Raw genomic sequence first — 8,808 nt, 5'->3', positions numbered from 1 at the left:
AAAAGAGGGGCGTTGGCACTTGAACTAAAGCTCATTCAATGAGGTTTCATTCAAGTGCCCCTGCCACCATTTTGAAGCACCAGGACACTGATCCCCTGGACCAGCCACCCATAGTTCTGTCCTGCTCCCTGCCCCAGCCCTGGGGTCCCATTCACTGCCCTGCCCCTGCCCTACTCCCTCACTGTGGGGGGCCTCGATCTGCCCCCTGCCCCCACACCCCTTCCCCTCCCCCATGCCCCTTCCTCTCCACAGTCTTAAATGCATAGTGCTGCTCTCCATGCTGCCCAGCTGCATTCCTGGCCACGTGCATGCGTGCAGGTGCGTGCATGCATGCTGTGTCTGAGGGCCGTGGCTGGAAGGCATATTATATTTATTGTTATCGGCTACACCTGCCAAGAAAAAGCTCATAATGTTCATTTTCCCTGTTTTGGTGCTGATCCGATATGGCACCGATATATTGGTGCATCTCTAAATCCAGGTGTTAAGAGCTCCCGGAGCTGCCCAGACTAACTGTGGAGTTAACACTGACACCAGTCAACATTTAAACAGGATTGTCCCTGACTAAGTCATCCCAGTCAAGGGTTTGTTTAATCTAGTGGTGCCTAACCTTCTGGGCCTGTGGGATGATGAGTGGTATGGGGCTGGTCTGCGGGCCAGGTTCAGCATGGAGTTGGTGTGCCACACGCCTGCCCAAACCTGCGTGCTGATTCTGGTGCTGGAGGTACAACAGGTATCTTCCCAACCTCATGAACTGGATCTGGGTGTGACCCCAGCACGACGCAATCTAGCAAGCAGGGTCATCTGGCTCACAGGGCTTCCCAGAGGGTCCGCAAATTTGGCAGGAGGGGCATGGCAATTAATAAATTTCTGGACTCATGGGGAATCCCCTATGCAGGATGCCATGGCCTTACGGGCCGGGTCTGGCCCACAGGCTGGAGGTTGAGTACCATTGGTCTTACCTGATCTTAAAAACTTCCAAGGATGGAAATTCCATAACCGCCGTGGACAACCTGTTCCAGTGCTTTAAGCATGAGCTAGCTGAACCATCTCAGGAGGTAGTGGAGTGCAGGGTAAACCTCGAGTTGTTAATCCTTAAGCTAGTGATACAGCAGCTCAGTTTACTACTACTACTGGTCAAGAGCTGTTTCCCTGTGCAGTGGCACTCAGATCAAGTGTACAAACTGGAGCTTGCTGCTGCACTGGCAGCAAGCCCAGAGAAGTGGGTTGTTCCTCCCACATGCATGCAGCACCGCCAGGCTGGGTTTCAGCAAGTCAGAGGGCTACCTCCTTGGAGCGCTTCACCAGCTGGCTTTATTTGTGCCTCTGCGTGGGATTCTTTTACTGCAATATTAAATTAAGAATTAATTATTTAATTTGTAAACCACAGGCAGGTTTCAAGACCCAGAGCTCCCGTGACTAGCAGCCTTTGCTACTAGATCGCAGTTTGGAGATGTAATAAGGACTAAGCACTATGCAGTAACCTCTTTAAGATTTTGCTGCATCAGGTCAAATTACCTTTTATATTTGTGTGTATGGGCTAGGGCCAGCCATAGCCATAATCTGAGCAACCTCACTGACTGCAGGGAGACCGGCAAAGAATACAATATTGCTTTACAGAAATCAGAGGGGCAGTTGTTGATGCTGTGTTAATTCTCCTTAAACTAGAGTTTGTAGTGTAACCATAGTGCATGTAATTGCCAGAGGTCATTCTGTTAGGGATTCAGTGAAAGGAGACTGGGCAGAAAGGTAGATATCAACTGAGGACACAGTGGGGGGCTGTTTGGGTTAGAGAGAGAAACTATTGCAGGAGAACTATGTAAACATCATACTGGAAACGTCCCAACTTGTGGCTCCTGCCTCAGTATTCCCACTGACAGGCCCCATGTGCAGAACATAAGATGTGCACCAGTGCAAATCACCCTGGGTAAACTGAGCATCAGCTCTTGTGGGACAGTCACAGCAGCCTGTTTTTACAAAACCTTGCACTGTGTGTTGGGGAGCATGTAGACTGCTACCTGGGAATAACTGCAGACACAAGGTACAGCTGACAGTTTCAGTCACAAGTACATCAAATCAAATGAGCATGAAAGAGAGAGTCCCAGTGGCAATTACATATCGTCACTAGCTCATCTCCTGATGTGTTAATTTCCAGTAAATATTTTCTGCAAATCACCTAGAACAGATTGTTACGGTCTTTTGCAGTTGTTTTGTGAAGTGGGAGAGAGGAAACTGGATGTAGTCAGTTTATGGCACTGGCTGAACACGCACCCAACAGCTGGCTGGGCAGGAGAGAACTTCAGGAACCTGACAAAAAAAAATCTTGTTTCAATTTCAAAATGCCAGCGTCTGTGCCCAGTGCCACAAAGCCACCCGCTGTTTAGTACCCAGCAGAGCCTTCATGCAAATAAGGAGGCAGGTCTAATTCCTGTTTTACACCAGCCTACTCTATGTGGCTGCCAGTGGCATTCAGGGACCAGATAACCACACTGCAGCAATGGTCTCTGAGGACAGATGCTGAAGGATGCTCGCTGGGAGCTTGTGTGCCTGAGGGCCAGGCTGGTTCAATTCTATCGATAGGCAGAAGTCTTTAGCGGGGCAATTCAACTTTTTTTTTCTGCAGGCTTGATGCCCACCTGTTCAGGAAACTCTTCAGGTGCTGGCATTACTAATCTGGGCTAATTCATGTCCCCTTTACTTATGGAATCTCCCCACAGGACAGCTGCACTGCTGAGCTTTAGTTTTATATAGCCGCATTAAAGATGTAGTGTACCCAGAGAGTGATTCCCATAGCAACCCTGGTATCACATGCTACAAATGGCACTTATGCAGCAGTGTATCTTTCTCTCTCTCTCTTTCTCTATGGAAACACACCCAACACAATGTCATTTCAGCAATGGTTCTTCATTTTTCTTGGTTGCTTTTTTCCTTTCTCATTCATTTCTTAGCTACATTTCTCTGGAGGCATCTCTGCATGGCGTCTCATTGGGAGAATTAAGTTGTTGTGCACCCAGAAATCTAAGGGAAAGGTTGTACTTGGAATGAACATTTGTGAAGTTGTTTGGTTTTTTGCTTTGAGGCCACAGCAAGAAAGCAGCTTCTTAAAACACATGCTAAGATTTATATTTCATTCAGTCTAGTTATTCCTGCTCCAATATTCCCTGAAACTTCCTGTCTGTGGTTCTGGGTCAGATATTTTTATATTTGACTGGCTGAATTGGGTGAGCTATACACTAACTCCTCCAAAATGAAGTGCAAAATTGAAGTAATTTGGAAAAAAAAGTATGCAGCCTAAAGCAAACCCCCAGTATTTGTGAATTAGCACACTTCTTGGAGTTGCTACAAAACACCTTTCAGTGACACTGGCAGACAAGGTTCCTTGGGTGAATCTGATATCTTTTATTAGACCAACTCACATAGTTGGAGAATAGTTATTAAGCAATCTTTTGGGTTCAAAAATCCTTCGTCAGGCTAAGGAAGTTTCAGCAGTTGGTGTGTGCTCTTCCTACACCCCTGCTTTCAGTGACATTAACTTTTATTGTTTACCCCTCAACAGAGTCACTGCTAGTTTCTTATTTAATGCAATTCAATTCTGCTTGATTTTTCCTGACAGATCTGCAGCTTGATGAGAGGTGGAATAGCTGAGAGGGGAGGGGTCAGAGTAGGACATCGTATTATTGAGATCAATGGGCAAAGTGTTGTGGCCACTGCTCACGAGAAGATAGTACAAGCCTTGTCTAACTCGGTGGGAGAGGTAAGAATATACTCACATAAGATAGTTTATCAAAGCACTGAAAGAGGTGAGTGAAAAGATCTATAGATTTGTGTTCCTGCTGTTGAAATCAATGTAGTGTTAGAACTGCATGAAAGATCCAAGTCTATAAATCAGAGCTGGAGAAACAACCATACATTTTAAAGCAACTGGGGCCACCTTATGTGGATTTTTACTGTTAATTTTCAAGAAAGATCACTGATTCTGAAGTTTCATGGCACATATTCCAGAGAAGTGAAGACTTCTGTGGTACATCACAGCCAAGACCTATGAAAAATGTCCCCATTTCCACCTCAGATGTTTCAGTGATAAGCTACATACATTTTCAAAGATTGAAAGATTCATGGTGATGCATATTGTCATCCTTTCATTTTTGTTGCATCTCTCTTGCTTTATTTGGGAATCATTTTGTAGACTGAAACATCTGTCACCATTCATTGGCACATTTGGCAACATTAGGGACTAACACAGAAGATGATCACAAACACATATCTTGGGATGGAAGCAGTCATGTGGCATTTACATCAGTGTCATTTTATACCATGTTCAGTAAGGTATGGGCTAGCTCAGGGGTTGACAACCCCTAGCACACGTGCCAGTGCCTGCATTTCACTTGGCACACGTGCCTCGGGGCGGATGGTGGGGAAGGGGCTGGGTCTGTACTGCCACAACAAGCATCGTGCTCCTCACAGCTTCCCACCATCCGCCCGTGGCATGCCAACATTTGAGAAGTCTGGGTTGGGGTGTTTTTAAAATATTCACTGAGGTGGGATTGGAGTTCAAGCTAATGTCATGTTGCTACTGGAGCATTACAGGCCTCCTACTATAAAATCCAAGGTGGCAAGTTGATTATTTTGCCCCAGGTTTTAGGTGGTTTGTTAAAGTGGTGCTAGATTTGTTGCAGGTGCTAGAAACAACTGTCAGTAATAAAACCTTTAGCTACCTCCCACCCTTCATATTTCCAAGGCATGTGTTGCGCTGTAAATTAATATATGGAGCAGCTGCATCCTTTGGCTACTTGGTATCTTTCATTGTTTCTATTAAATGCCAACCACCCTTGCTTTTCTGAATGAAAGTGGCACTCCTTGTAAATCCCTGATTTAGTAGGAATGGGGGTACTTGTTCTGAACACACTTGAACATCGTGGGTGGTACAATCCAAGCTGAATGCTTAAAGGTTTACATTCTGCTTTGGAGAAACTGTGTGTGTAAGGAGTGAGTGGTGGTAAAGAGATGAAAATTTAACGCCAGTCAGTATTGGAGCAAGCAGGGGATATGTTTTCTTTTCCTTTATCTGGGCTGTGCTGATAGGAAAAAATTGGCAACAGGTAGTATTTACTGTCTTTGGCCAGCCTGATACTGTGTCATTTAAAGCACACGAACACACACACAGACACCCTACCTCAATTTTAACAATGCTATTATTAAATATTGTGTAAATCAATTGACAGATTCATATGAAGACTATGCCAGCTGCAATGTTCAGGCTTCTCACTGGACAAGAGACACCCCTGTACATCTAGCACGAAGCTCTCTCAACAAAAGAACTGATTCCAACAAAGTCTTCACAGCTGAAGAGAGTTTTGTATTTTCTAGGAGTGAAAGGTTTTGAAACAGGACCTGAAGATTCTGAAAACTGAAGGGACAGGCTTCTCTGCCTTCTTTCTTTTCTTTTTATTTCTTTGCCAAAAAGTGATGACCATCTTTATCCAGGACAATAATCACTGACAAAATCTTTGTAAAACATTTAAGTATTTTGCAACATCTTCTAAACCCTTTTCTCATTGAAACTTAAACATATTTATTTGTAACCTTTATGTGGTGTGACGTATGTTTGTCTGTCATGTTTGATAATGTGGTGAATGTGAACATTTGATGAGTGAGACTTCAGGAAACTGACTACAAAATTAAGCAATTAAAGTAATGGTCAAAACAAATTAAAACAAATCTCAACTCCATAAAGTGGTCCAACACTTCTGGTATTACATAACTTAAAAACTGGACAGGGCTAGATGGTGTTTCAGAAATTTCAGTGAATAGGAATGTGTGCAATTAAAGCTATTAGATTCTAATGGAAAGAAAACAGCTGTAGTACTTGGTATCATTATGACAAGTGTAACCTATAACTGCGAGTTTGGCAAGGTGTGAATATAAATGTGTAAAAGAGTGTCTTGTATGTGAAATAAAGAATTGCCACAAGATAAAAATCAAAATATTTATTTAGATACATATTTATTTTTAATGTTTAATTTAACAGGACACCTTCTCTAGAACTTAACTTGTTCTAGTTTGTGCATGTGTGTTTTTGTTCATTTTATCCTTCTTTTTTAATTACCTTTTGGATTCCATTAGCTCAAACTGGGAAAGCCATGCTTACCTGTCGTTGTCTTTTATAAAAGCATTCTTATTCCTGAGGCAATTTGTTCTGAATGTAAATTGTTTCTGGCAGCTGAGGAACTAGCACCATCCACAGTATTAGAATGTGCATAGCTAACCTAAGTAGTAGTAAAGTTGTACTTGTTATGAGATCAGTGTTAATTGATGTAACATTTTGTCTAGATTTTTTGGCCAAGAAGAAAATACACTGTGACTTAAGAAGCCTTACCATGCAGTAATTAAAAAGCTTTAGGATTACTGTACGTCAAGGAGTAACATGTTGCATGCAACTGACCTTAGGAAAGAATTAATCTAATATCACTAATAAATCTGGAGTAATAAAGAAAACTTGCTCATTTTGTTTGTTCTGTTGATAAGTTTACAGAATTTAAAAGCCTGTCAGAACTATCCCTGTTTAATTCTTCATCTAAGTGCAGTTGCAAAGAACGGAGATAATTGATCTCTAACAGAATTCATCCTCCTGCCTTGAAGTAAGAATTAGGTTGTGGTGAATTATCTACATTATATTAAAAAATAAATGTGAATGGGTCCTTCCCATTACAGCATGCCTTCTGCCACTGGATGGCACTGTAGCTTCACACCAACACTGTTGACATAGTTATTACTTTAAATACTGATGGCTGAAAAACTAAACCTCCCTATCTCTAGCTACACTCCTTTGTGACCTTTCCACAGGATGTATGCCAAGTTCAGAATGACACAAATGAAAATAATGGAATGATTAAATCCCAGAGCAGTGTTTCTAATGGAAACTAACACTCTTGACAAACACTGCTACCAAAAGAATTTAAAGAAATTTCAAATGATGCTGGATTCCTTATGAAAACACCGTATTTAAATCCTTTCTTGTTGCTAGCGAACACTAAGAGTTGCAGTCTGCACTACTGTATTCTTTAAGAAAGACACTTTCAGGCAAGTGTCTCTTTAGAACAATAATCAAACTTGAAGTGACGGGTTCTGGTTGAGGCTTTTTGAGAGCAATATTTAATTCCTCAAAAGTGCAAAACCGCAGGGAGGAGATTTTAGTAATAAAACTCTCCATGCTAATAAACAGAATAAAGAAGTCAGAGAAAGATGAAGGCCCTGTTGGATAGCAAAAGCACATCTAGTTTCGGGTCAGTGGTTGCTTGTTTACAAAAGGTTATGAAAGTCAGCTGGTTAGGGAATTCAGCATTGCAGAGGCTTCCTCCCTTGTGAAAAATCATTTGTAGTGAAACTGCAACAGCATCTCCCACATCATCAATAAACTCATGAGCATTCAGAGCAAAGCAGAAATAAATCATGCTGCAGCCTTTACTAGAATTTGAAAAATGGCAAGGCATTTAGAGGAAAAAACAGCTATCACAGGGCAGAACAATCTGCCTGGCAAGCAAGAGTCTGTACAATTGGGCACAGAAAGAAGGGACCAGGGGAAGCACCTTTCACACCTGTAATAATAAAAACAAATCTATATTTCTACCCAAATCAGGTTTTACAGAAGCAAAGTCCAGAAATACTTTTTATTAAAACACTGATTGTAGTTAAAACACTGTGAGGTACATTAAATAAATACAACTTGCACGTTGTGCAACAGGTCTCTTGTGGTTTGGTGGTGGTTTTCTAGAAATACTGCATAGCCGCAGCAGTATCTCTACCAGAACAGTCAAATAAACGTTTTTCTGCTTGGGAAAACAGTTCTTACAAGTTTAATAATAAATTGTGTAAAATGCAGGGGTTACATTTACATTCAGAAAAAACATGGATGTCCTCCTGCTGTTCGATAAAAAGTGGAATCCAAAAAAGAAGAAGTTTTCCTTTTTAAGCCACCCACTATTTGCATTTCCTCATGTCCTTCCCAAATTTCTCTTTTGCTGGCATGAGCCTTTCTTCACATACCTGTCAGCTGTTATCAAAGAATAGTCTCTCGGCAAACTCCGATTAAAGTGTGAGGCCTGTCCCTCTCTAAACTGCGAGTGATATGAGACCTACGTAAGAAGGCAACTGGAGAACTCAAAGCACCACAGCTCTGCAGGTGAAGCTCTTCTTGAAGTCGCTTTCTAGAGGTATTCACATTCTGCTGAGAACTTGTCATGACCTATTTAAAGAATAGAGAGAGGACAATAACTGTTTCTGTTCAGAGATTGTCATCTGTGTAGTCATTTTATACTCACTGTTTTATTAAATTTTACATAATAGAGGGACTACTAGGGACTAGATGTGCTCTTATATAACCCTCAAAAGGTTGGCCCACAGAGGATACCAGCCTATATCCAGTAGAAGGGACTGTGCTGTTGCTGCTGGGACCCTGGTGCTTTCTTTCATTGTAGGTCAGCATATTGTAGGTAGGAACAGAAAACATTTCCCCACCTCTTCCTTTTAAGATGACAATGAAATAGGTTCTGGAGGCTTGCTAATTGGTTAGTCCTATGTAACTCCATGTGTCAAGCCTGGGTCTAACTTGGGATGACCTCAAGCTTTTCTACCAGACAGATTCTTCCTGTAATCTTACTATAGCAAGTGTAGCATACATTTGGTTGGGCATAGAAGAAGAGGAGTAAGTGAGGAAGGGGTTTGCCTGAATTACTACTACCTGGGCTTGTCTGCATGAGACGTTTACCTTGAGCTGCCCAGTTAGCTACAGAGTAAACATTTCAGTGTCTACAC

The 8,808-nt window shown here is 42.1% G+C and overlaps 2 protein-coding genes across 13 annotated transcripts in view; one reads left to right on the top strand and one right to left on the bottom strand.

Moving 5' to 3' along the window:
• Window positions 1-5,926, top strand: part of APBA2 (amyloid beta precursor protein binding family A member 2) — a 265,914-nt gene extending 259,988 nt beyond the window's left edge. For 11 of the 12 annotated variants that reach the window (XM_025199452.1, XM_025199458.1, XM_025199454.1 and 8 more), the window contains 2 exons: window positions 3,611-3,751; window positions 5,220-5,926. In XM_025199452.1, coding sequence (XP_025055237.1) covers window positions 3,611-3,751; window positions 5,220-5,291 — 213 coding nt within the window. In that variant the 3' untranslated portion in view covers window positions 5,292-5,926. The remainder of the gene's footprint in view (window positions 1-3,610; window positions 3,752-5,219) is intronic. The other variant, XM_025199455.1, reaches the window with a different exon arrangement.
• A 12-nt stretch (window positions 5,927-5,938) lies between these two features.
• Window positions 5,939-8,808, bottom strand: part of FAM189A1 (family with sequence similarity 189 member A1) — a 458,052-nt gene continuing 455,182 nt past the window's right edge. The window contains exon 12 of the mRNA XM_025199459.1: window positions 5,939-8,239. Within this exon, the coding sequence (XP_025055244.1) occupies window positions 8,054-8,239 (186 nt within the window). The 3' untranslated portion in view covers window positions 5,939-8,053. The remainder of the gene's footprint in view (window positions 8,240-8,808) is intronic.

This window comes from Alligator sinensis, unplaced genomic scaffold (genome assembly GCF_000455745.1).
Source record: "Alligator sinensis unplaced genomic scaffold, ASM45574v1 scaffold458_1, whole genome shotgun sequence".
Classification (NCBI taxonomy): domain Eukaryota; kingdom Metazoa; phylum Chordata; order Crocodylia; family Alligatoridae; genus Alligator; species Alligator sinensis.
Note: the sequence above shows the minus strand (reverse complement) of the source record. Positions and strands in the feature narration are given on the sequence as shown.